Source organism: Suillus subaureus (genome assembly GCF_016647635.1).
Source record: "Suillus subaureus strain MN1 chromosome Unknown BJ212scaffold_12, whole genome shotgun sequence".
Taxonomy (NCBI): domain Eukaryota; kingdom Fungi; phylum Basidiomycota; class Agaricomycetes; order Boletales; family Suillaceae; genus Suillus; species Suillus subaureus.
Genome location: NW_024538568.1, coordinates 928,359 through 955,781, shown reverse-complemented (window position 1 = coordinate 955,781; position 27,423 = coordinate 928,359). Strand labels below are relative to the sequence as shown.

Below are 27,423 nucleotides of genomic sequence, written 5' to 3'. Positions count from 1 at the left end.
TAGTGGTGGCATCATGTGGCTTGTGACATAATACAAGGATAGTAAGGAGAAAATGAATAGGGGCATATGTGACTGTAACAATGGGGTTGGCAATTGAAGAGGCTCAAATTGCATTGGTCATTGAGCTCTGAAGAATTGGAAGAAGAACTACAGAGACATGGAGATTGGACATCACCCAGCAACATGATCGTCTCCAAGGCCAGATAGATGGATTCACTTGGTCTGCTCTTATGCATCTGGGAGAGGGATTTGATGCAGACAATGATCCTGATGACTTGAATGTAGACATTCTCGATGATCTTGATGATGACCCGGCAGATTTCACTGACACATCTGATACATGGGCGAACTCCCCCAAGCTCACTGTCATCCCATTGCCATCAAACCTCAGGGTAGATTGAAGCAGACGCTGTATGGCAGAGGATCTGATTCACAACTTCTGGATTCACTTGTGCAACAAGGCAATCCTGTTCCAAACAATGGTCAGGCAGGCCAAATCTCAAGCCCTGAAAACTCGAGCTTGGTCCCAGGTGACATCAGTGCAGCAGGCAGTGTCCCTCCATGCCAGTATATATACAAAGACCCAGAAGCAAATGATGCAACTCAAGCCAGGGCAAGACCAGCTTCAGACATACAAACCACTGCTTCAGGAGCAGCTCAAAATCAGCACTGCTGTTGGTGATCCAAATGCCCAAGGTCAGTGGAACAAGTCCCTCTCTTGGTTCTGGTCTGTCAATGTGGACCTGGGGGGTCCAGATCACTTGTGGAATGAGGAATGTGAATTCAGGCATGCTTGACGTATCCCGTGCTCAGCTAATGGGACCCATCTGAAGTTTACCAAGTTCATTGGCTTCAGGCAAAGGCCCTATGGGATCAATGGAAGGAAGAAATGACATTGGTCCAATTGGAGATGGATTGGACATGCAACTTTTTCTTGTGGAAAGCAACCCAATGGGGCGACAGGATGTGGGAATCATTGATGAAACACCTTCCAGGTTATTCATGCTACTTGGGAAGGCAATCCCAAATGTATTCATTACTGGCACAGGATGCCCAGGCAGCATTTCAAGACCTGCAGAGTGGGTTCATAGACACTTGAGATGAATGAACTTTTTTGCCAATGATATGTAACAGCTACTTTGACCCAAACATTTTAGTCTCAGGAAATGCCCGGATGAACAAACATTGGAGTTTGAAAATTTTTATCCATCAACCAGTGGCTCATATCTTCACATCCAAACCAGCTGGCATTGTGATTGTGATTTCCAGCTTCATACTCCTGCATTAGCCATGCCTGTATTGCAAACTCCTCCTGCATCCCCTTCTGATGCCATGGATTCCAGCAATGAATACCAACCCCTCACACTTGGTCTTGCAGATATTGCAGCCACAATGTGAATGGCTGCATCGCACATCCAAGCATTGATCTCCCAATATCAGATGGAGGCTGCCAACACCAAGGAGCCTTCTGCTGCTCAGATCATGCACTTTAAAGCTGGGCTGCAATGGGAGATTGCTGTAAGAGACTGATGACTGTGGTGGTCAATGCTGAGATTTCCAACAGACTTTTATGACACCCATCTTGCAGTACTCAGCTGCAAGGCACATCATCTCGGTCATTCCAAACCCAGTCGCCCATATTCTTCAGTTGTTTCCCCAGCTCACCTGGAACACAGTTCCAGACCACATCTTTTCATCCAACTTATGTCTCTTTCATGATGTTGCAGATCTGGGAGATCCCTCCAGGATTATATCTGGCTATGATACTGCATGGTGGATCAGACACACTGCAATCCCAGATGAATTATGGCAATGGGACCGGGTAATGGGTTGCTGTGTCTTTTGCTATCAGCATTGGCTAGTAAGAACTATGAACAATTTCCTCAAGTGATGATTAATCTGTTCTAGGGTGGCATTGAGGACAATGGTCTGATTCTTCCTGAGCAGGTGGATAACACCTCGGTTCCATCACTGATGGGACTGAGGTGGCTTAAAGAACACCTCTGGACATTGGTTGAGGAGCAAGAAGAGGGCATCAGTGAAAAGATGGCAGAGATTGATGTGTACACCAGCATCCTGACCAGATTGAAGAGAGGCAGAGGAGAGTAGTGCTAGTCCTTGAGTTCAGAATGTTGATGTCCAAACTCCATGAAAATGACATACAGTCTTCCAAATATCTAACCTAACATTATGTGCCAAGTCCTGAATACTGAACATTGAGTATTGAGTACAGACAATTGTATATCATGTTGTGAATGTGGACTCCTGAATATTGAGACCCAAATGGTGAATATTGAGTATTGAGTATTGAGATTCAGATATTGAGACCCGGCTATCAAATATTGAGTCCCCAATACTGAGTCCCAAATATCAAGTACAGAGTTCACAATACCGAGTCCTGAACATGGACTACCGAATCTCGAGACCTGATCATCAAATATCAAGTTCTGAATATCAAGTCCTGAATACCAAATACCAAGTCCCTAATATCATGATAGTGGACATTTGGAACTCGATATTTGGAATTTGACATTCCATAGTTGGGTCTCAAATATCAACACCCGAATACCAAATACCAAATGCTGAGTCCCTAATATCAAATGCCAAGTCCCTAATATCAACACCCAAATACCAAATACCAAATACTGAGTCCCTAATATTGACACCCAAATATCAAGTTGGGTTTTGATATTCAATACTCGCTAGTTGGGACTCAGTATTTGGTATTCAGGGGTCAATATGAGGGACTTGGTATTCAGTATTTGGTATTCAGGACTCAATATTTGATATTAGGGACTCGGTATTTGGTATTTGGTATTTGGGTGTTGATATGTGAGACCCAACTATGGAATGTCAAATTCTGAATATTGAGTTCTGAGTGCCCACTATCGCAATATTAGGGACTTACCAAATACTGAATACTGAGTCCCTAATATTGTGATAGTGGACATTTGGAGCTTGATATTCAGAACTCAATATTAGGAATTCGACATTCTATAGTCAGGTCTCACATATCAACACCCAAATACCAAATACCAAATACCAAATACTGAGTCCCTAATATTGAATATTGAGTCCCTCATATCAAGTCCTGAATACTGAATACCAAATACCAAATACCGAGTCCTGACTAGTGAGTATCGAATATCAAAACCCAACTCGATATTCAGGTGTCAATATTAGGGACTTGGTATTTGGTATTTGGTATTTGGGTGTTGATATTAGGGACTTGGCATTCAGTATTTGGTATTCGGGTGTTGATATTTGAGACCCAACTATGGAATGTCGAATTCTGAATATCAAGTTCCAAATGTCCACTATCAAATATTGAGTATCGAATATTGCCCATCGAGTCTTGAGTTCTGGATATTGAGGCCTGAATATTCAAGATCCTGATATCTAATATCTGGTATTTGACAGTACATGCTAACATGGGTAACTACACTTTCCACTTGTTTCATCTTTCACTGTTTGTAATCCACCCTAGCCCATCCACATGACAGAACCCCAGCATAAACATGAATGGAATCCCTCATATACCATGCCCAAGCAATCCAATCCCCTTCCACTGCATGAACCCCATGTCTCATGATCCTTCCAGAAAATGTAATCATGCAACCCGGATTGTACCTGAACTCCAGCTGAAGGCTTGGCATGCTCATCCAAGCATTAAAATAATTCCCCACAGTAGTGAGAATGTCGAAGCATTCTGGAATAGATAAATGGTCTCGATGATTGGGGGTTTCCCGATTGGAAATGATGGACAGGCTGTTAAACACAGATGCCCAGTACTGGAGAGTCTCTGACATCTTTGGCAGTTCCTTGCTTTCTGCCTTTTCTCCGAGGCTCAAAAAGGCTTGCAAACCTGCCCAGTACTGCTCAGGATGCATCATCCTGAGTGCCGCTGTTGCAATGGCTGCTGGCCTTGCAATCACTTTGAGGATCTTCTTGGAGGATGCCCCCTTCAATGATGCAGATACCTCCAGATCCGACTGATTCTAGGGGATTCATGAGTTTGACTACCAAAATCACCATTGCATCAGATCCTACCTTGTGCCCCTGTTGAAACCATGCCAGAGACAAATTGATGCACCCAGGAGTTAAGACATTGTTTTCCGAGCTTGGTTTGAACCACTCTTGATTAGTTCGCCAATTGCTGTCAAGCTTAATGCTTTTTTTGAGGATTGGAGCAAGCAAATCAGAGGCCACCCAAATTTCCTTCTGTGGGCACCATTTGATGTTCAATATCCATTGAGTAACAATATATATTACACACCTGGGTGGCATCAGTCAGGGCGTCCAGGACGTACCATGCAATGATGGCACCAGATGCATCAAGAATTGTGGTGGGTATCTCCACCAACTTTGTGCCCTCATGGCCAGGGGGACACCTCTCAAGCAACTTCTCCTCTCTCTCTTCATTATGCCTGGTGTCCTTTGTGGAGATCACTTTGCTGTATCTTGCAACATCAATCTGCATCTGAACTGTGATGAAGCAATTTGACTGATAAAACCAATTTTCCAAATCCACAGGAAGACCCACTGGGATTTTTATATGCCTTTATCAGGTGATCAACCAATCAATCACAAGCCATCACCAGATCAGTGTCTAGGTTCAGAGAAGGTATAACTGGGTCTCCTCCTGTCTTCTCTGCATTGAATTTCTGTTCAGTATATTCACATGCCTCGTGAATGACAGTCAGGCCCAGTGAAAATCGACAAAATACAGGTAGATATACGTAGATAGAAGCCTAAAAAAATAATCCCTATGAAAAATATCGATACCGTTTGACCTCTTTTGACAAATGAGACTTTTCGAGACGCAAAAAGAAAGACATCGAGAGAAAATTTAGATGTTTAGATGCGATTCTCGCTGCACAGATATCCATTTACATACGAATTTATCATGCGATTTGTTACAAAAACAGATCTAATGAGAGCAAATAAGATTATCTGTAGGTATCGCCAGGGTTAGGGTGGTATCACAAGCATTACTAGATTGGGTATCACTGCGCCTAGTGCGCCATCCCACCCTCCCCGCCCTCCCTGCCCCCTCCCCGCCATCCCACCCACTATTCATCCTGGTTGTCGTCTGCTTGAGCCAGTCCTGGGGCAGACAGCTATAGAACATGCGGTCAGTACATGTGATAGCAATGCAAAAAACACTCACCTGAACAGCTGCTTTGCGCTTGTATAACTAGTGTGATTGTAGACAGGTTAGTTAGATGTTAATAAAAGAAAATTAAATGAACCTCTTTGTCAGCTGTAGACAACCTATTCCAGTAAGTAGCGAAGACACTGGCTGGTTCCTTTTGATGGCCGTTTGACTGCCACTCGAGGGCGCAAAGATTCCTAGACAGATAGTAATGAGCTTAATTACTGAAAAATATGGAATAGGACTCACCACGCCGTGATCTTGGGGCTCACACGCATCGGCTTGGTACTCGGCTGTCGCTTCTTGATGGCATCAGCCTTCGAGTCGATCGTGTTAGCATTGACGAGTTCCATTTTCACAGCGAGTGAAGCCAGATTGGCAAGTGAAGTCGAATTCGAGCTCGATGAGATGTCGGTCATGGATACTGGTGTGATGATGTGTGAGGGCAGGACTACAGCCGGGTTGGATTCAGAACTTGAGGAGACGATAGAAGTTGAGGAATCGATAGAAGTCGGAGGAAGTTTGGGTGGAACGGGTCTGGGCCGAGGTTTCATAAGAAGATTAGAACTACATCAATCGATCAGTGAATAAGCCACCGTAAGACTTGCAACGAGGCTTGGCCAATAGACACCGGTGCGAGGCCTTGGGATTGAAGTTGCCGGAAGCTTGAGAGCATATGATTGCGGATGCTCTTTGCACAATCAGCCAAAACAGGCTCGCCTTTCTCGTCCTGCAAGTAAGTACACGACACATTGATGCCTTGCGCCATGCGCCCAGATCCTCAAGATGTGCATCTAGAACTTTCGGGTTCAGCGGATGTGCTTTTCGGATATTGTACCTGCCATTCCTTCTTCATCCATGATCGAATTGACGGATAGTCCTTCCGATCAAGTTCTCGATCACATTCTTCAGCGACTATCTCGCCCACTAACAAAGGTTTTTGATTGTTGGAAATGATGTTCGAGGTGTCACATGCGGATAGAGATGATGATGTCGATGCTACAGAGCTCATGGAACCACGGATATTGACAATAACATTCCTGTATTCGATATTTTCAGCATATATGCGCATGTACTCAATAGATTTACTTACTGTAAAGCTTGGCAAGTGGAATTGAGGCCAGCATTTTCGTTGATCAGCCTGAGTCTATCAGCCTGCAGACTGGCGACAGCGTGCTGTGATTCTGTGAGTTGCCGTTTGAGTTGGGCAACTAAACTCGTGTCAGAGTCTTTGCATGCCAGCCGATCATTTTCGAGAAGAGAATGAAGGCTATCTTGAAATAGCAGAGGCTTACCATGTATTCGACATCAGTTTCTGATCTTCGATGCATCAATGTAATTAATTTAACGACTCACGCTACTAGCCATTGGGTCCCGCAAATGAAACATCTGGGCCTGGCTGGATCCAATATTCGGATCAAAGCCTGTTAATGACTGTGGATTAATTTGAGATAAGAGGTCGATGTATCCGGCGGGTGAGGTTGTGTCGTTGAGTGACATGATGGTATGAGTTGAAGTCAAGAAAGGAAACTCACCAAAAACACACCAAGTCCGGACATCTGTAATGCTACCACCAGCCGTCCAAGATTTTCTGGACCTATCATCAGATCCAGACCTTGATGGTTATCAGGCTGATACCAGGTGAGTCTTTGCTTCATGATTGAGATCTAGATCTATTAATCTTATGTACTAGCATCAATACAAATGATTCCAACGACTCCACCTGTTCTAGCACACCCGTCATGACCTTGTCCGACGATTTCTTGCTGGATCCCGACAATTGGACTTCTGATCCTCTCAGGGCGCGTCTGATGAGGCTGAGGGATTTATTACAACAAGAGTAAGTTTTAATTTATTTCTGTGACATTTTAATACAAGTTAAGTAGATCTACTCCTACCAAACCTACGCCCATCCTCCCTGTTGATGACCTGAGCAGTGTGACCGAACTGGAAAGCAAACCCGAGATAGCTGCACCTATGCCCATCCTCCCCGTCAACGACCCGAGCAGCATGACTGAGCCAGAGAGCGAACCCGACAACCCGCCCCAGCCTACCATACCGACTCCTACCCTCCCCATTGATGATCCAAGTAGTGTTACTGAACCAGAGAGCAAACCCAAAAACCCACCCCAACCTGAGTTCACCACACTGATCAAGATCAAGGGCGCAACTCCAGTTCTGAAAAAGAAGGGCTTCTTCGACACTCCAAGTCCCCCAGGGCCTGATTCACTCTATTGGAAGTATGTCTCGTGTGAAGAAGACGAAAAATGGTATGATCGTTCGAAAACAGACTCCAGCTTTCACGCAGTACATTCAATGAAACAGCAACTCAAAGACATTAGTTAGAAATGCATTGTATTGTATGTAGTTGACATGATCACACTTAATGAAACGCTTTGGTGCGATCAACTTCCGTCTGATGGGATCAGTGTGATGGGATCAAGGTAGTCTGATTGTATCAATGTAAGGTATGCAAGGTATGCGTATGACATCATAAATGTACTCTACTAGTCCTCATCAGGGATATTATCCTCAGTGCCGCCCATCCTGATGATATCCAGCCCTGGACGCTCTACAAGGTAAAACAACACTCCATCAATGCTGGGAAACTGATGTGGAATCATGGCGACCACTGATTGGATATGAGAAACTTCAATGAGTCGCAATGATGTGTTGCCACAATATGTGCATGCAACGACAGTCTGGAATGAGCGCTCCAAAAGTTCTGGGTGTGGCGGTCCATATTCTGAAATGAGTGCGAAGGTCTTGTCTTCATCGTGAATCATCATGTTGAAATAAAAAAGGACTTCTGCAATAGTTGTTGTCCCATCAATGAATAACTGTAAGACACCAATGTCAGATCAGCTGAGTAACTTAGAAACTTAAAGCATACCTTCACATTTCGCGCCATCCTTGGCTGCCTAGTCATTGCAAGCTCCTTCCACGCAGATTGTGCGACCTGTCCATTGGGAAGTTGAAGTCGAGCCCACCTAATGATTCGAGGGGTAGTAGGAACATGTATGTCTTTTGCAGTGAGATATCGAAGAATGGCATCGGATTCACAGCGCCGAACTGTGTGAGGAGTGCGTTCTCGATGGCGTAACAGCACATAACTGTTGCCTAGGTCTTGTGAACCTTGTGGAAGGTTAGTTTTTGCGGGTTCGATTGAGGGAATGATGACTTTGATTGCATTGACTTGACAACGGCATACAGCACGTTGAGACAGATTGGCATAGACAGATGCGTTGTGAAGTCGGATTTCTTGAGCTAGGTTGCCAATGGTCCGCTCCATTGTCCATTGTGACGAACAAATCGGCAGTCCCTTGTTGATAGTTTCAGGGGCAATATGTAATGTAGAATGGATCCATGGGCGAACAAAGTGAAGGCGATCTATGCGGCGTTGGTAATAAATTTCCTCGAAGTCTTGCGAGACATCAACGAGATGCTGGTGAGCATCGACAAGATCTGATCAGGGGATATGGTACTGTTGCATCAGACGCATTCCGTGCACAAGATGACACAGATTGGTCCAGTATGGGGTGGGAAGGATACCGAATAGTGTCACAGGTGCCATTCCGTATAAGTAAAGGAGCCATTCCCATGCCTTGTAACCACTATTAATCTTCTCGGCAGGGTTACGAGGTGGTCGGTCAAATGAGCCTGGCAGAAAGGGAGTTGCACTAGCGATGATGGATCCATGTGCTTTCCAGGCATCCTTTGTGAGAACAGCCCAATCCCATGTAGATTTGTCATCCGTGGGGTCTGCCCTGAAGGTACCTCGCCAGAGAGGTATGAGAAGATCACCAACGTTGATGGCAGCAACGTGCATGATGTCCGAACTGAAACAGAGGGGAACAAGGAGGATGCAATCAGTGTCGAAGCCGCAGAAAATACTTGGTTTGGTGATTCCAGTCTCGAGCCGTGTCTGTTCATACTCGGCCGTGTTTCTGCACTTAATAATGCACTGTAGGTTAGTTTCATAGTCAAATGATCCAACAGAAGGCAGCTTGCCAACGGGAATGTCAGGGTGAGAGTCGGTTCCATCTGGCCGAAGAAGAGCAGGATAGTATGTAGGCCCGCCAGGTTTGTGCCGCCCAGGTAGACCACAGTAAAGACGGCAACCCATTTTGCCGTGATGACCCACGAGGCCAGTCAAAAAGGCCATACCAGGGCCGTCCGCTGTAGCTATGAATAAAAATGGATGTGAGGTAAAGGATATTCGTTGTGCTCCATTCCAGATGATGAGACCCTCGGTTTGGATGGCACGCAGATGATGGAGACCAGGAAATAAGAATGAGTCAAGGTTTTTTGGCTTTTTAGGGCCAGGAATGATGCCCCCGGGGATGACATACTTCTTCTGGTACCGTTCCTCTGGTGCGTGATCAAAAAGAACCCAGATGTAGATCCAACAGTCGGACTGTTTAGACTCGTAAAGCTGCGCACCGTCGATTGACAACATGAGCACAGAGTCTCCATCTTTGATTTGGCCTGACTGATAGGCTTCAAGATATTGCTTGCCGTGGAGTACGTCCTCATAGACATCAGGTATGCCTCCGCTAATCTTGAGTTCTTCAAGAATCTTCTGAGTGCATTCTTCACACCATCTCATTTTCTTTGCATGGTCGGGATGACGCCATAGAGCTTGCAGTTGTGGTCCGACAGGAAATGTATCGAAAGTCTGATGAGGGACTTTTTGCGTTGGCTTGCTCTTCTTTGCATCCCAATGAGATTCTCCGCATTGAGGGCACACATCAAGGTGAGCAAATGGTCCTGTGAATGCAAGACATGTGTTAACACACATGTCATGGACAATCGGAACGACACCACTCAGTTCCGTGACAGCTTGTTTGACGCAATAGTGGCTGAGGATGTTGTCTTCGGGGTGACGTTCCATAGTTGCATCACGTACAAGATTGTATGCATTGACTGTAAGGTTGGCAAAATAGTATTTCAATGATAATGTAAGATCAGGGTCCATAGCATCAGGAAGTGTATGTGGGGGATTTTGAAGTCGGTCAAGTGCCTCTGCAGGCAGATGTGCGTGAGGATCGTCGAGTGAGGCTTTGCAAAGGGCTGTAATAAAAGCCATGGCGTCTTGAGCGTCCTGGAGGCGCGCCATGCGGTGAAGTTTGTCTAAGTCTTCATCAGTCCAGCCCATTGTTCATGTCTCTGCTCCGTTCCCCTCTGCTCCATTCCCCTCTGATCCGTTCCCCTCTTCTCTGTTTTGATCGAGATCGTTGATATGATCAATAGGTGCCACCAGTGGTTGTTGGTCTGGCTGTGCGACACCTTGAGAACCACGAGGTTGGTCGGAATTTTGGTCCTCTTCTAGAAGCACCTCATCAGGAAGCCAATTGTCAGGAAGCGCCTCAGGTATGGTGTCATACTTGAGGCCATCATACTGATAAAAATCTAGATAATATTAAATTCTCGATCATGATCGAGAAGAAGGACTCGTACCTTCATGAGTGTCATCAGGGTGGGGGTCAGGCTGTTCAGAAATATGTGAGTGAGCCTCTGGAATAAAACAATCGGACTTACCTCAGATGTATGCACTAGTTCTGGGCTGTCAGAACGTCCCTTTTTCTGATTTATAGGTCCCCCACCATCGAGATCTTCCTGAGGCCTCTTGCTGGATGAGGATGCAGCTGGTGGAGGGGTGCATCGAAGATCTGGTGATGGGAGATCTGGCGCAATGCTCAGAGCGATCGGAGGAAGGAAGATTGATGTGCATCTGCTGGGCTTATGTCTGAAGTAAGTAGCTTTGGAAACACGTAAATTCCTCCCGCCTGTTTTACGAAGACAGGATTTACAGTCACACACATGGATGATAGTGCCATCGTCAAGTCTGTGCACGCCAGCTTCCATAGAGTCCATGATATGCCTTATGGTTTTGCAGATTTGGACTTAGTGATATTAATATTGAAATTGGCGATCTGATCTTAGCTTGCCCATGCACATTGCAAAGTGCATGTGATCTTTGCTTATTGTATGTTTTTTTACCTTTGCAAAGATTCTTGACATTTTGCAGACAATTTCATTTTTGACGTCTCAAATTTATTGAATTTCTATCTATCTCGTTTGGTACTTAGCTATGTATCTACATGTATCTACCTGTATTTTGTCGATTCTCACTGGGAGTCAGGGCCCAAGTGCGCCAGAGGGTTATTTCAATATCAGAAGTGGAAGAAACAGTCATGATAGAATTGATCTTGGGAAGTTGGATGCTGGGCCCTGCATGTCTACACTTTGGAGTTAAAGGGGGTGGAGATAGTGAGGATCAGATAAGGGAGCCTCGCATGATGTTATTTTCCAAAGATGTGTTATTGTTCATTGCTCAATGAAATACCAGATGATTGGCAGTGTGCTGGATATCAGATATTTGTTTGTCAAGACCTGGGCCTTGGATCTCAGTACCCTTCACTTGATGTTTGGTAGTTGGAACTTGGCTTCTCGTAGGGCAATGCATGCCATGTGCATTAGCTACTTGGTAGTTGGTGTTGCATGTTTATGTCTCTACTGGGTGCTTGATTTTCTGGCACTAGTGACCTTCATCATTAGATGACTTTGAATTATTACCTCCTTTGATTTGGATGATATACAACTACCTACAAAACTCATACATTTTTATGACTTTCAAGTTTCAGGTTTCAATGTTTGGGGTTTGATGTTTGGGCTTTGGGACTCAGTACTCAGTGATTCAAGTTTCAAAATTTGTTTCGATGTTTGAGTTTGAGTTTCAGGTTTTGGGTGTCAGGTTTATGTTTATGTGTGATAACAACTACCTAGCCCCACCCATCAATATAATATATATCACTACCTCAGCCTATATGTCCATATGTCCATATAGTATACAAATACCTTGGCTGTTAAGGTCGTACTCAAGGGTAACTGGATCCGAAGGGCTTCGGCCTCAGCTCGTGCACTGTGCCCCTTACCCAAGTATTGCCCCTTATTTCAGGAAGGCAAGACTAGCACATCCGGAAGGTCGGATGAGTAGCATAATGGATCCAGATGGCTTCCAGATGAGGGATAAGTATTGTAAGGCTAATCCGGACGAGTCCAGACTAGAAACTAATGGTAATGGACTGTCAGGGACAGAGGCAGATGTGGATAGACTATAGGAATCAATCCTAAGTCTCGGAGGGTGACAAGAGTAGAGGTACTCAAGTCTGGAGGACAGGAATGAGTAGAACTAAGATGATATTCGAACTGAGGTACTACAGAAAGTTACAGGAGGTTATATACTATAGGTATCTAACAGAATGATCAATCAGCAGAGTCCAAGGCTATGTACAAAGCATGTGGATAGTCTATTGGTAAGTAGAAACGGATCACAAATCATGAAACAGAAATGAAACATAGGTAGTGGATAAGGGAGCAGGACAGATATACAGATAACCAAAATACCGGAGTTAGGGGGTTACTGAAAGGAGACAAGTGCTGGTTGTGGATTCGGATGAGTTGTGGACCGGACTGGACGAGTGGAACAGATTGGATGACGAGATGTTGGAGGGAGATAAGATGTGGATAGCATCAAAGATAAGATGTGGATTTGAGATGAGATAAGGGTCGGATCTGAGATCCAGATATGCGGATATGACATTGGCCCTTATATCTATGGACTATCTTCCGAGGTATCGCTGGATTCTGAGTTGACAGGGTGCTTGGCTGTGTTGACTTTGATCGACATTGACAGGATCTGAGTCTGAATGTCATTGATGACTTGGATCAAAACTAGTGCAACAGCATTGCTCATATGTCCATATAGTATACCAATACCTTGGCCCATACATCTAAATGATATGTATCTGGGCCCACCCATCTATATGACATCTCCCTATGTCAGCCCACCCATCTATGTAATATACCCTACATCAGCCCACCCATCTATCTAATATACCCCCACCTTGGCCCACTCATATATAATAAGTATTTCACCATCCCATTGGCCCACCCATCTATATAATAATATCTGCCATACATCTCTCTTCAGCCCAGCTGTCTATCATATACAGTAAGCAACAAAACTGTTGCAATGTTTGTATGAGATTGATTACTCTGGCTATATCATTACAGGGATGGCAGCTATGAAAATGTAAATGAGAGCAATATTGTAGCCCTACATCCAGGCTACAATAGTTGTACTACATTGAAGATGTGAAAACATTTCCTTAAAAGGATATAAGCAGTTTACTACATGGTATGCATTGCAATGGTTTTGTTGCTGATATTTTTAAATATCAAAATCCTATCAATAGACACCAGTTATGTTATTGAGTATGTCTTATAATGTTATGTGACATGTAAAAGGGTCAATATGATATAAACAAAGCCAAATGTTGAACTTTCTCAACATTCATCATCATGAAAGCCCTCTCTGCTGACAAAACCAATCAAATCCTTTTTTACCTTGATTTTAACCAATCTACAAGGGAGATCTCACATGCTACTAGTGTACACCATAGTACCATTATCAGAATTCACTCTGAACTTAATTCTGACCTTCAAAAGACCTCTGGTGGTCGTCCTTCTGTCTTTTCCTCTCCCAATATTCAGCATGCTATTTGGTTAATCAGTACAGACAAGCTGAAAATGTCACTCAAGTCACAAGAGCACTTCAGGATGTCAAGAATCAGCCTATGTCCTCTCAGACAACCAATCATTCCTTGAGGAAATCTAGTATGAAGCTTTATACACTTGGATAGGAGAGGGTGTTTTTGCTTCACTACAAGCTTCATACTAGATTTCCTCAAGGAATGATTGGTTGTCTGAGAGGACATAGGCTGATTCTTGACATCCTGAAGTGCTCTTGTGACTTGAGTGACATTTTCAGCTTGTCTGTACTGATTAACCAAATAGCATGCTGAATATTGGGAGAGGAAAAGACAGAAGGACGACCACCAGAGGTCTTTTGAAGGTCAGAATTAAGTTCAGAGTGAATTCTGATAATGGTACTATGGTGTACACTAGTAGCATGTGAGATCTCCCTTGTAGATTGGTTAAAATCAAGGTAAAAAAGGATTTGATTGGTTTTGTCAGCAGAGAGGGCTTTCATGATGATGAATGTTGAGAAAGTTCAACATTTGGCTTTGTTTATATCATATTGACCCTTTTACATGTCACATAACATTATAAGACATACTCAATAACATAACTGGTGTCTATTGATAGGATTTTGATATTTAAAAATATCAGCAACAAAACCATTGCAATGCATACCATGTAGTAAACTGCTTATATCCTTTTAAGGAAATGTTTTCACATCTTCAATGTAGTACAACTATTGTAGCCTGGATGTAGGGCTACAATATTGCTCTCATTTACATTTTCATAGCTGCCATCCCTGTAATGATATAGCCAGAGTAATCAATCTCATACAAACATTGCAACAGTTTTGTTGCTTACTGTATGTCTATCCTACTCTACATATTGCCCAGATGGGCCCACCCATCTCCATCAGTAATAATATTTCTCCTAGCCCATCCACCATTATCAAGGATATTTATAACATGGGCATAGATAGGCCCACCCATCCCCATCAGAAATAATATCCCTCCCAGCCCATCTGTCATAGTTGGGGATATTTTTACCTTTGGCCCATGGTCTGCTGGCCTGTATTATACAGGATATTATGCACATCCATTCACTCATATAATATGGAGATAGGTCACTGCAATATGTGATATTCATCCTACAACTGTGAACGAAATCCTGCTACTTGCAGCTCTCCATGAAGCTGAGGCAGCCAATGTCACACTGAAAAAATGTGATATTGCACTCCAGGCATCCAATATCTTGAATGAGATGTACTGTGCCAAAATTTGCAGTCAGCTTGCACACCAGGAGTTGAAAAAGCAGGCAGGAAACAATGGTGGAAAGATTCTTGGGGATGGCTTACCACACTTGTTGTCAGGTGATGAGTTCTATGAAAGAGTCATTCAGTTTGAGGAGGCTCAAACCAGAGCTGCAGCCAAGAAGAGGACAAGGACCAAAGAGCAGAAGAGACATGCTGAAGCATTGGCAGATTGGAAGAAGCTTGAGGATGCAAAGAAGGCAGAGAATAAGGCGTGGCGATGTTGACATATAGATACTGTGTTACCATGTTCCATGTCCTTCTTGCTTCTTGGTACTATATAGTAATTCACCATCACCACTCAGCCACCGCATCACTCTGTTCTCAGACCTATTAGTAGCATTATGGACTCACACGTTTTCCTCAGCATTTGTTTCCCATCTGCTGAGGTATGTTATTCTTGTACTTGTACCTAGACTCCTACTGATGTGACTAGACTCGTTGCTCTAGGTACATTCAATCTATTAGCATTTGTTTCCAATCTGCTGAGACTCATTGCTATAGTCATCAGGCGAGAGCGCTATCATGAAGCATTACAGATATGGGAGTCAGAGAAGGCTCATGCAAAAGAAGAGAAGTGGAAACTCACAGAGAAGAAGCCCACTTTGGGCAAGCTCATTGCAGCCATACCATGGCCAAAGGCAATCAAAACTGAGGAGGCTCAGGAGGGTGAAAGTGACGGCAAGTATTTTGATCTTGATGATGTGGGATCATGCACCAGCAACAAATATTAATGACATGTTGTTGTATCTATGTTTCAAATCAGAAACACACTGGTAATCGATAAGGTTTTCTTATCTAATTGAGGCTGATTCATTGAGCCATACCTGGCAAATTAGGCACCCATTCACTGTTGTTGATGCCATGCTTGAACAGCTCACTTGTTTTTCTTTGAAATGTATGAAGACCTCAATCAGAGGTCTATGTATGGGGCAAAATTAGTTTGAAATGAATTCATGCAGTTGTTGTGGCTCAAGAGGTCAAATTTCAATGTTGTGGTTCAATGAGGCATCCATAACTGTAGATAGCTTTGCACTCCCTTGATGTGTAAAATCTCCCTTTCCATTCTCCATCTTCCAGATGAGGATGATGGGGACAATGCAGAGGATGTAGGAGATGCCTTCAAGCAGTTCACAACCTGTGATTACACCATTTGCAAAAATTGTATGCATCCAGACATGCAAGGTATGTTTAATGCATTTTTACTGCTGAATCTGTGAACTCCAGGTGTACCATACTTTGAATCACCCACCAGGCACTTGCCACTGTCAAAATTCAAGAGGATGTGGAGTAAATTTGATGTTCCATGGTGGGGGGAGACATCATGTCAATAATTCCAACCATCTACTATGTATCTCATTTGGGAATTTTTAAACTTGCTGGCATTTGCTCTACAGTGGCTCAAAAAACTGTCCACATGTTTTGACATTTTTCACTATCTATGATATTGTGTGAGAACAAAGAAATGGCTCAAGGACATGCTTATACCACATTGTAGTATGACTTCAGGGCTTTCATTTGAGCCCTACACCGTGGGAATCGGTGGAGATATGGTGGAGACATAAGGCTTATAAAATGATGACTCATGTGGACAGTTTTTTGAGTGTATATTAAAACTATATAAATCATTATTTATGACACCACAAAAATCATGCCACTATTATATAAATTATGAAGTGGTGTCATTATGTTATTTTATGGCTATATCTAACTATATAAATTAGAATATCTCATGTATCATAGTCATAATCACCATGAAAGCCATCTCCTCTGCTCAAAGAGATAATATCCTCTCTCTGTCTTATGCTGACCTCTCTGCTCACCAAATTTCCTCTAGAACTGGAGTGTGCAAGTCCACTGTGGCCAAGTTTATCAAAGAAAGCCACCCAGACAAGGAAAACTCTTGTGGAGGACGTCCATCCAAGCTTACCTCTACTGACAAAAGGGCTATTATCCAACATATCACTACAGGAAAGGCTGATAATGCTGTCCAAGCCACCCATTATATCAATTCTACCATCACTACCCCTGTCTCTTCACAAACTGTGAGGAATGTTCTCAAGGCAGCTCATCTCAAGGCAGTAACAAAGAAGAAAAAGCCTCTTCTCTCCATCAAACATAGGCAGAGAAGACTAGCCTTTGCCTTAGCTCATCAATACTGGACTGTAGAGGACTGGAAGCATGTTATATGGTCAGATGAGACCAAAATCAATAGGATTGGGTCAGATGGGAAGGTATATGTATGGAAAGAGAAGGGAGATGGCCTAACAGACAGAGAGGTTAATGGGACTGTCAAGTTTGGAGGAGGTTCTTTAATGGTATGGGGCTCTATGGGATGGAATGGTATGGGAATGCTTGCTGAGGTTGAGGGGAAGATGAATGCTGAGCAGTATGTGGACATTTTAAATGACCACTTGCTGCCTAGCTTGGCAGAATCAGGGATTGATGAAGAAGATATCATTTTCCAACAGGATAATGATCCCAAGCACACATCCAGAAGAGCTAAGGAATGGTTTGAAGAACATAACATCAATGTTCTTGACTGGCCAGCACAGTCTCCTGATGTCAATGTCATTGAACATCTCTGGGGAACACTCAAGAAAAAGCTTCAAGCCTATGAAAACCCCCCTAAAGGAGTATGGGAGCTTTGGGAGAGAGTAGCAGTGGAATGGGGGAAGATCACAGCTGAGGATTGCCAGAAATTAATTGAGAGTATGCCTAGAAGGATATAGGCAGTAATTAAAGCCAAGGGATGTCATACAAAATACTAGAATACCTGGTTATTATTGTAAAATACTTGAGTCAAAAAACTGTCCACATGAGTCACCATTTTGTGAGCCTTGTATCTCCACCATATCTCCACCGATTCCCACGGTGTAGGGCTCAAATGAAAGCCCTGAAGCCATACTACAATGTGGTATAAGCATGTCCTTGAGCCATTTGTTCATTCTCACACAATATTATAGATAGTGAAAAATGTCAATTCATGTGGTGTGGGTCTGTCATTCCAGTGATGATCACATATATCATCTTCTCACCATGATTTCACATTTGCTAGTTATTAATCATGCAAAAAGGAATATATTGCAGTGATAATTCATCACCAACTGCCACCCTCCTTGTTCAAATGCTCCAGGACTCCACTTAACCAATATATAGGCATGTTTGGCTTGACTTGAGCTGATAGACTACTGTTAGCAGAATTGACTAGATGTTGCCTAGTCAAATTCCTTGAACCTTTACCATCACTCACACTGATCACTGCCTAGTAAAATCATCAGCAAACTAGGGGTAGACTAGACAACCCTGGACAATTCTGGACAGTGTCACAGAGCCCACAGAAAGGGTTCTCTCTGTGCAGGGCTGTACCAAGTATATACAGAATGGTACAGAAGTGCTACAGAATGACACAGAAGTCTATAGAGGTGGCCAAACAAATGAGGTACAGAGTATCACAGAGCAACACAGACAAGGTACAGCAGACTTGAATTCAATAATAGAGTACCAATCAAATCATAATTACATTGTCATCAATACATGTGTGTAAATGTATCTAATCAAGATTTAATTTGAGACCCCAATCACAGCACTGGCCAGTATGACTGTAAGTCAGAACACTGAACCATTGTCAATAAAATCACATACCCTGCAGCACAGGCCCACTTCTTGTGAACTGCTTGGCATTTATTTGAGTGATAATGGTTGAGGCACACTGTCATGTAGAGTTCAATGACATTCTCATAGATAGGTTGATACAAGTCAGCAGTGAATTTTGTTGGCCAATAGAGCCCAGTCTTCTACTTGTCGATGGCTGCAGCAAGCTAGTGGAAGTGAGGCCCAAATAAGAAGGTGAGGGATTGACACCTACTACACTTGCTGCAAGTGCCATGGCACCTTCAGGAATGGCCTCAGCAAATACATTTGGGAAGACCTTGGCAAGTGCATTGTCACCCTTATAGAAAATCATACTACACAGCTCACCAAGTGCATCATGAATGAGGTTGTTAGTCCTCCCCTAGTGAGAATACTTAGCATCTTGAATCATGTATCTCATAAACTCACCTGTTCATTGACACTGTTCTGCAAAAATTAGCCTCCATCTAATAACTCTGTGACTTGTTGACTGACATAGTCTTCAACCTTGTTGTTGTTGTCAATGTCTGATGGTAGGATGCCGAACTTGCTGGCAGCAATGGGCTGTGCAGCTTTTTTCATCTCAGACCACATTGTAGCACAGTCATCCCATAGCTAAAAACAACAATTAGTATCAACTATGGGAGACTCTGTGAATGTACAATAATTGCCATGTCACATTTATAGATATCCCAGTAGCTGTTGTTGATGCCAATATCATCCACTGCAAAATCATTAAGTGTTCTGTGAGGTATTTGATACCTGTCTTCTCAATGAATGTTTTGCAGCTTGAAGTGGTGCCATCCATGACCAATCCTAGTGGCAACTTCTTCTTTAAAGCCTCCAGGATGTCTTTCCAAGAGTGGGGATAAAACCCAATGGTTTTAGATGCTGCTCTGTTAGCTGAATGTGACCTCTTGGGTGGGTCTACAACCTTGTTCTCTTCATTGGTGGATGATTCATCTGCTGCCTGTTGATGCAGATTCTCAAGTCTATCCGGGTTAGGTGGGCGAGGATGATGGTTCTTCATATGATGGTCTTCAAGGACATCATGTAAGGAACCAGCATTATTAGGGCTGCTGTTAAGAACCATGCTCAAAGGAGAGAGAGACTGACTCAGAGGGGCTTGGCCTCAGCTCATATGCTGTGCCCCTTACCTGAGTATGTGCCCTTCATTTCAGAGGAAGTCCAATGATGGTCTGATGAAGTCCAGAGGACTTCCAGAGGCTGGCTACTCTGGTGGAGAGTGTGGGAGGACTTCCGGAGGAGCGTGGGAAATGTCCGGAGGAGCATGGGAGAGTTCCGGAGGGATGCAGGAAATGCTCAGGAGAGTTCCCACTGCAAGGTAATACTTCTACAGGAAAACAGGATGGATGGATAGGAGGTCCAGAGGTCCAGAGGACAGAGGACAGGAGGTCCGAAGGTATGGAGGACGGAACGTCCGAAGGTATGGAGGGCGGAACGTCTGAAGGACAGGATACCAGGACATCTAGAGGTACAGAGGACAGGAGGTCCGGAGGTCTGGAAGGAATAGGGGCTACATCGGACTTCGTCTGATGTAGAAGCAAACGGAGGTAGACTACCCTAAGGTAGAGTTGGAAGGACAGGAAGTGGACCTAAGTCCGGAAAGAGGGTTAGTGCCGGAAAGGCAAGACTCCAGCCTAGGGAAGCAATCCCTAGACTTGGGACAGAGACATAGGGGACAAATCTGGAGGTCCGGAATTCCGGCCTAGGGAATCCTTCCCTAGGCCTTACAGAAAAGGACAAGACTCAGACAGACTGAAGTCCAGAAGATGATTGGGCAGATCTAAGGTGATATTCAGACTGAGGACTCTACTGTAGTTGTACAGGAGTTATATACTAGAGGCTATCTGAGAGGATCAGTAAGCAAAGGAGTAAGGCTATGTACGAGCATGTGGAAACACATTGGTAAGTAAGACGGAACATAACTAAATGAACTCGGAGATGAAACTAGTACAAGGATCAATCAGCAAGACAGAAAGAAAGATAACTGAGAACCGGAAAGGCGGAGATGCCTAAATGGGGATAGGCGCAGGATCTCGGATAGAGGGTGGGAATAGGTCCAGAGATAGTAACAGTTAATATCTGGAGGTCTGGAGATCTGGGGCTCCAGAAGGCAGGGCGGAAACAGGACTGAGATATGTGAGGTGGTGGATGTAGTCTGGAATCTGAGAGGAGGTAAAGTCTGGATGTCTTGCTGGATGGAATGTGTGTAGGGTGGACAGGATAGGGGATCCAGGAATGAGTTGGATATGGGGTCCAGAAACAGGTCCGGAAAGCGTGGGAATATGATGGGATCTATGTCTGGCATACGGGATATGACAGCTGCTTTCCACCAGCTGATCCTGGCTGCTAGTGTAATAATTCCCTCTACCTGGATTGTTAGTTGCTTGGTGGTGCTTTGGAAGAGAGGAATATCACTATCCATTGATGAAACAGGGTGAGGCTGAGATTGAGGATGTGCAAGCATATTTTTTTTCAAGTGGGGAGGGGGTAGAGTAGCACCATTATCAGTAGACTGAGATGAAGAGATTGAGATTGAATGTGCACATTTCTTTGTTTTCATGTGAGAGTTGTTAGTGCCTTGGGGAGGGGATGGGATATCATCATCATCCGCAGACCAAAAGGAAGAGAGAGGATGCATGTGTTTCTTTTTCTTGGTGTGCAAGTCATCAGTGCTGTGGGTAAGAGACTGGATTTTGCCATGATCTGTGGCATCTGCAAATGGAGTGCCTGCCATTAGCTTCACCTGACTAGAATAAATGAGGGAGTCAAAAGTATGGGGCACATACCATGAATATCATAAGCCTCTGAATCACAGAGCAACATGCTAAGAGTGAGTAGCAGGAAGGTAAAAAATACAGGACACATACTGTTACTGTCATTAGTATCTGTACCATCCTTGGTATCATCCAAATTATCCTTGCCATCGTCCAAATTATCATTCTTGTCGTCCAAAGCATCCTTATCCTCCTCTGAGTCCTCCGCACTATCCTTATCCTCCACAGTGTTGTCTGCCTCTGTGATCACATTGGGGGGAACAAAACCGAACCGCAAGTCAGGACCACAAAGTTGGGATCTGGGAATGTCCTCTTCTGGTGAGCTCAGAGACTGTAATTGTGGTTCAGGTGTTGAGGCCTGATTCTTGCTGCCTTGCAATTTCAGCCTTATTGGTGTCCTGGACTTCTTCAGTACTGGTCATGGCCTTGGTTTTGGTCTAGTGGCATCTGGTGCCATGATATTGACCAATTGACTGTCCAAAGCATTCTGTGTGGGATTTGTTTTCATTAGTCATTGCACCTTCATCTGTATCCCTTCCAACTTCTTCAGCTGACTGAGGCATCCACCTTGTCCATGGTTTTCTCACTTGGAATGGCAAGGCTCATCTTCAAATTTCAGATGAGGAGATAATATCATGCAAAAAGAAGCATGCTCACCATCAGAAATGACGTTCTTGCACTTGGCCATGTCAAAGAGAACAAACCTAAATTCAGACTCCATGATCACTTATAACTGGTACAAAGCTGTTACTTCATAAGTCATGGTAATACATATTGTGTAGCATAGTAAGGCATAGTACTGGTATTGAGACTAGAGAACTGCTGTAATAGTACATCATGAAAAAAGGTATTGCATAATGAGGGTCCTAAAATTACACATGTGCAGTAAGTGTAATGGAAGGCTTCTCTGTCTCAGTGCTATCATTATCATCTACTGCAGACAAAATAGCAAGGCTAGTAGTAGCAGTGTCCACCCCAGTGTCGCCCACAGAACTGCCCAAAGTGCTGGCTGATGTACTACCTGAAGTGCTGGTCAATGCACTGGTTGAGGGTCTCTCTGAGTTAGCCTCATGTCTGCCAGCGCCACTGTTTGCACAACAACATTTCATGCTGGTGAATTGGCAATGGTACCAGTTGCAGTACTGGAAGTGGGCTGTCCTGTAGATAGCAACTGACATGTAAGTGAGATCTAAATCCCAGTCAAATGCAACACCACTCAGTGCAAGCACATGGGCATGGTAGATACCAGGTTCCATCAAGTCCAAAGTGTTGGCCATCTCTGCTCTAACTTTGTCCAGGCCAATGTTCAAGGCATCATTGATCTGGTCCATGTTAAGATGGTCTGAAAAAGACAATATCAGTATGCCAACTTAAATGTGTTTAATTTAATTTTACTCACTCCATAAGCTGTATGAGGAGATTTGATATCAATGGGCTTGTCATCTGTCTTTATCCAGATGAAATATTCAATTTTAGAGACATTGATCCAGGTGTGATCCATCACATGAACAGGACCAAACAGCTTGTCTGGCTCCTGCTCTGGTCTGGGACTAGCAGACTTTCAATATTATGTTAGGATGCATCCATTGATAGCTCTATTCTCTGCTTTTGACCTTGTTTGTTCTGCTGTTGTCTTAATAACCAAGGGTCTTATATAAACGCGTGTAAAATGTAATGACACCACAATTACACTAGGATAAGACTTCTTGCCAGTCCTCAATTAACATGGTCTACGACTTTTCTTCTTTCATGGTAGATAATGTGTGAGTTCTTGGGAGGCTCGCTAAACCAATCTATGTGATTAACTTAGCCGGAGCTTTTGTGTTATATCCCAACTTATAAACTTGTCTAGGATAAACCATCTAGACACTGGAACATGGTTCCTTGTTAAGATAATCCTCTGTAGAGACTACGGTCTCAAATACAAATACGTTGACCAAAGACTGGTTGGTCAAATAGGCACAAAGTGGTGAGAAACTGGTCTCACAAATGATCAGATTGACCAAAGCTTGTGTTGGTCAATATTAGTAAACTAGATGAGAAGCGGATCTCACAAATGAACAGATTGACCAAAGCTCATGTTGGCCAATATCAGAAACTAGGTGAGAAGCTGGTCTCACAAACTGAACAGATTGACCAAAGCTTGTGTTGGTTAATATCAGAAACTAGGTGAGAAGTGGGTCTTACAAACTGTTTGAGAAGCTGGTCCCAAATAAACTAAGTTTCTATTGTAAGAAACTTATGTAATCCCAAGGGAACGTCTTTTCCCTGCACTTAGTACTTCAAAGGGGCTTTCTTTGTAAGCAACAATCTTCACAGTGAGTAGCTCAAACTGAGATTCAAATGATTGCAAGTGGGAGATCCTATTTTTTGGGGGGGAGAATGGGCCCTCCTTATATACATATTGTGTGGGAATATTATGTAAGTAAAAAAGCGGAGCAATGACATCAGAAGTGGAGCAGAACATTCAAGAACAAATGACATCATCATGACATCATAACTTTTAACAGAATACTTGCAGGAGTATCTGTGGAGCCATATGACATCATTATGACATCATACCCTGTAGGTACAATTTTGTGAAGTATCTGATGGGTCAGAGCATCCCAATAGAAAAATAAATCAAGGAAATACTAGAGAAAACAACTCAGAAATAATAATACAATAACAAGACACAAAACACAGGCTTTTTAGATAGGTTTTTGTTAGGCTTTGAACTTTTCTCTATGGTTTTCTCTAGCCAAATTGAATAAGCCAAAGGCAAGGCAATACCTTAACCTTCTTGTTTCACAATATCAACTAGGTCATTATGTGATTCCCATCTCACAAATGACTTTTCTTCAAGATATAATAAATTCATGAATCACAGAGGGGAAACTGAACTATATGACCAAGGTTTGAAACCAAGGTATGGGTTGACTAGCCTGATGCCTAAGCTAACAGACTTTGTCTTTTAGGGGGGCTACCTAGTAGTCATGTCCATGCATGATTCCCAAATCATGCAAGACACCGTCACAGTCTTGTTCCCTTCTACAGGATCATCATCAGAGCTCTAACAACAGACTTAGGGTGTTGTTGACACAGGCATCCAATCCATCCTCTGACAATTTACATGTTCCCTCCAGGTTTGTTCTCACTGTAGCTGCCCTCCATCCATCTGAAAGCTTTGTCAAGAGCCTCAATTTACCAATGTTAATTAATTCAGGTAGAGGAGCATACATCTCAACACTTTTGAGTAAAAACCTATATGTTGTGACTTGTCGCTAAGGATGAAGTAGACAAGATTCATAGGAATTTGGGTAACCTCTTTGGTGTGTTCTATTGATAACTTCAATGACCAGTATAGAAGAATCAAATATGATGGATTGAACTCACAGGTGGAACAAAGTCATTGGAATGCAGCAGGTAGGCCAAAATATCTCATTGATTTGTCAGATCACTGTTCATTCAGTGATGTGGGCAACTTCATTGTGAGTCATCTGAGTATTTCCACTGATATAATTCCTTATTCCTTCAAGGTTATAGCACAAAGTCAGGTTCAATGTTTAAAGCCAGGTCTGATGCAATATGTGCCATGTTGGATAGATGAAGGATAAATGTCCATAAAGTTTTAATAGAGATAAGTGGTCTGTGCAAAGGGAGAGTGAAGAAATTTCTTAAAGAAGAGAAAGAAAAGAACGGAGCTCAATGACAGACTCATTGATGACTTTACTAGTGGATGAGCAGAAACAAGATCCATTGCTCTTGTTTCCACTTATCCAAAGACCAAATTCTAAGGGTCTGTATGGACAGCAAAATAAAACAGAAAAAGAAAAAGAAAAAAGAAAATCATCAGTCATGTGACACTATCACATGACCACCTGGAAACCCTAGATTCTCACCAGTGCTGGCAGTGCAGTGATAACAATGATGTATCCTTACTAGCATGTTTTATTCGACCTCTGGCAGCACAAGGAGACACGCAGATACTGCCTGGTTTTTATTGTAACATGTGTAGTGTCCCAATTAGTGTACATGTATCAACTTTTATTCTTATCTCCTGCCTCCCACATCCCATATCACACATCAGCATTGTCAGGCTATGCATGGGTCTGTGAACTCCTCACAGGCCACCCAGACTGCATCAAAAATAATCTTGGTGTCAGCCTAGAGGTGTTTGAAGCATTGGTGCAAGTTCTCAAGACCAATGGTTTTACACATTCTCGCAATGGTGTATCTGTGGAGGAACAGCTCACTATATTCCTGTACACCTGCATTACAGGACTTTCAACTTGTCATCTCAGTGAATGATTCCAGCATTCACCTGATACAATTTCAAGGTAATTCTCCTATGATTCATTTTATTGTGATATCTGATGTTATATCAGATGCTTCAGGCACTTGCTTGTTTTTTTTCTGAAACTGAATTCTATGATACCCAAGTCAAGTTCCCCACTGGTGAAACACCCATCTTTTCAACCATATACAACGACCTGCACTACTGCTTCTTTCACAACTGTATTGGTGCTGTTGATGGTACCCATATTCAGGTATTCTCAGCAGACAAAGATCACGATACCATGTGTAGCTGGAAAGGCTACCTGTCACAAAACTGTCTCTTTATCTGCAACTTCAACTTCTTATTCATCTATTCACTTTGTGAGTGTGACAGATCAGTTGTAGATGCATCACTTTGGCACAATGCATGATGAAATGACCTACAGATCCCAGGAGGGCTGTATCTGCTTGCAGATGTGGGCTTTGGGTCCTGTGATGCTCTGTTGGTCCCATACTGGGGTGTACACTATCACCTGAAGGAATGGCAGCAAGCAAACATCTTGTGAGTTTTCATTCTCTCTCTCTGTGATTTCTTTCTAATTAGGTACCTATGTAGCCCTCAAACTCCCAAAGAACTCTTCAACCATTGCCATGCTTGTCTATGCAATATCATTGAACATATTTTTGGGGTCATGAAGCACCAGTGGCACATTCTACAATTGCCCCCAGAGTATGGAATGGAAGTCCAAGCACATATACCTGCAGCACTTTGCACATTACATAACTTTATTCATAGATATGACCCAGCTGTATTCAATATCAATGGCAATTTGGAGGTCTTTGGAGGTGATGAGGTGATGTTGGAGAGTTGGCTGAAGGCCCTGCTGATAGAGCAGAATGGCAAAGAGCAGAGCAACATCAGGAGGCAATTACTGCCAAAATGTGGGAGGATTATTGCACAGAACATGTACATCATGGTCTACCTGTACCTGGTCAACAATAGTTTACTTTGTACTCAATGAATGAATCAAATGAATCAATATTTGGGAGTGTAACAAGGGAGGACATGCAAATGTACTACAAACTACCTAATTATTTGAGGGAGTATAAACACTACTTGGATGTGGCATGAAGCTCCTTAAGCCTCCTCAATATCTACATGGACCTAAGTTGAGTGTCACTCAGAACAACATACACAACTGCACTGGCCTTGTTTCAGCATGTGAGAAGTGATCAACCATGTCTAAAATGTCCTCTGCTGACAACCCTGGGTCATGATGAATGATGTCAATGGCTTGTGCCAAATGAGAGGTAGCATTGGAATTTGGTGAGCAGTGTGGAAATGGGGGCATGTGTGAGCTTTCAGCAAATGTCTTGCTCAAGTCTCCTACAATGTCAATGAGCTTTGACATTGCAGTGCTCCCCTCCTGTTGGGCCTGCATGCTAGCAGATGGAGTGCATGGCTTCTTCTGAGAAGTTTCACTGGCACCAGGGCCAAGAGCGCTATGTTTGCGCTTATTGCCACTATGGCTGGCACTGGTCATCACAGAGGGGTTGGTAGAGGTGATGAATGAGTAGGGAGAGGTGGGAGTAGGAACCAGCAGTTAATAGTATATTGTCCACAGAGAGGAAAGATCAAGTGCATTCCCAGTTTCAGGAAGCATGGCACAACTGGATGAAGGAATGGGTGGAGGAAGCATAGAAGAGCTGGAGGCAGGCAC

The 27,423-nt window shown here is 43.3% G+C and overlaps 6 protein-coding genes across 6 annotated transcripts; 2 read left to right on the top strand and 4 right to left on the bottom strand.

Annotated features, from left to right (window-relative positions):
• Positions 1 to 5,072: 5,072 nt before the first annotated feature.
• Positions 5,073 to 6,655, bottom strand: BJ212DRAFT_1299023 (uncharacterized protein; the record flags this gene model as incomplete). The annotated part of the gene is made up of 9 exons (XM_041332779.1): positions 5,073 to 5,120; positions 5,171 to 5,197; positions 5,253 to 5,352; positions 5,405 to 5,692; positions 5,752 to 5,885; positions 5,994 to 6,195; positions 6,249 to 6,425; positions 6,451 to 6,470; positions 6,512 to 6,655. 9 exons carry the CDS (start codon positions 6,653 to 6,655, stop codon positions 5,073 to 5,075), a joined length of 1,140 nt encoding a protein of 379 aa, XP_041194265.1.
• Positions 6,656 to 6,719: 64 nt separating this feature from the next.
• BJ212DRAFT_1480022 (uncharacterized protein) lies at positions 6,720 to 7,501 on the top strand (the record flags this gene model as incomplete). Its single annotated transcript, XM_041339993.1, has 3 exons — positions 6,720 to 6,796; positions 6,849 to 6,995; positions 7,042 to 7,501. The coding sequence occupies 3 exons, from the start codon at positions 6,720 to 6,722 to the stop codon at positions 7,499 to 7,501; spliced, it is 684 nt and encodes a 227-aa protein (XP_041194264.1).
• A 2,815-nt stretch (positions 7,502 to 10,316) lies between these two features.
• Positions 10,317 to 11,208, bottom strand: BJ212DRAFT_1576613 (uncharacterized protein; the record flags this gene model as incomplete). Its single annotated transcript, XM_041342166.1, has 3 exons — positions 10,697 to 11,208; positions 10,616 to 10,646; positions 10,317 to 10,567 (listed from the first exon to the last, which is right to left on the bottom strand). Exons 1-3 carry the CDS (start codon positions 11,030 to 11,032, stop codon positions 10,317 to 10,319), a joined length of 618 nt encoding a protein of 205 aa, XP_041194263.1. The 5' UTR covers positions 11,033 to 11,208.
• A 3,549-nt stretch (positions 11,209 to 14,757) lies between these two features.
• BJ212DRAFT_1480019 (uncharacterized protein) lies at positions 14,758 to 15,745 on the top strand (the record flags this gene model as incomplete). Its single annotated transcript, XM_041339992.1, has 5 exons — positions 14,758 to 14,772; positions 14,825 to 15,225; positions 15,296 to 15,400; positions 15,448 to 15,461; positions 15,516 to 15,745. 5 exons carry the CDS (start codon positions 14,758 to 14,760, stop codon positions 15,743 to 15,745), a joined length of 765 nt encoding a protein of 254 aa, XP_041194262.1.
• Positions 15,746 to 18,808: 3,063 nt separating this feature from the next.
• Positions 18,809 to 19,737, bottom strand: BJ212DRAFT_1480017 (uncharacterized protein; the record flags this gene model as incomplete). Its single annotated transcript, XM_041339991.1, has 6 exons — positions 18,809 to 18,832; positions 18,880 to 19,026; positions 19,074 to 19,091; positions 19,140 to 19,259; positions 19,307 to 19,368; positions 19,407 to 19,737. 6 exons carry the CDS (start codon positions 19,735 to 19,737, stop codon positions 18,809 to 18,811), a joined length of 702 nt encoding a protein of 233 aa, XP_041194261.1.
• Positions 19,738 to 20,631: 894 nt separating this feature from the next.
• Positions 20,632 to 22,946, bottom strand: BJ212DRAFT_1480016 (uncharacterized protein; the record flags this gene model as incomplete). The annotated part of the gene is made up of 5 exons (XM_041339990.1): positions 20,632 to 21,398; positions 21,458 to 21,475; positions 21,539 to 21,813; positions 22,622 to 22,787; positions 22,841 to 22,946. The coding sequence occupies 5 exons, from the start codon at positions 22,944 to 22,946 to the stop codon at positions 20,632 to 20,634; spliced, it is 1,332 nt and encodes a 443-aa protein (XP_041194260.1).
• Between the last annotated feature and the right edge of the window lie 4,477 nt (positions 22,947 to 27,423).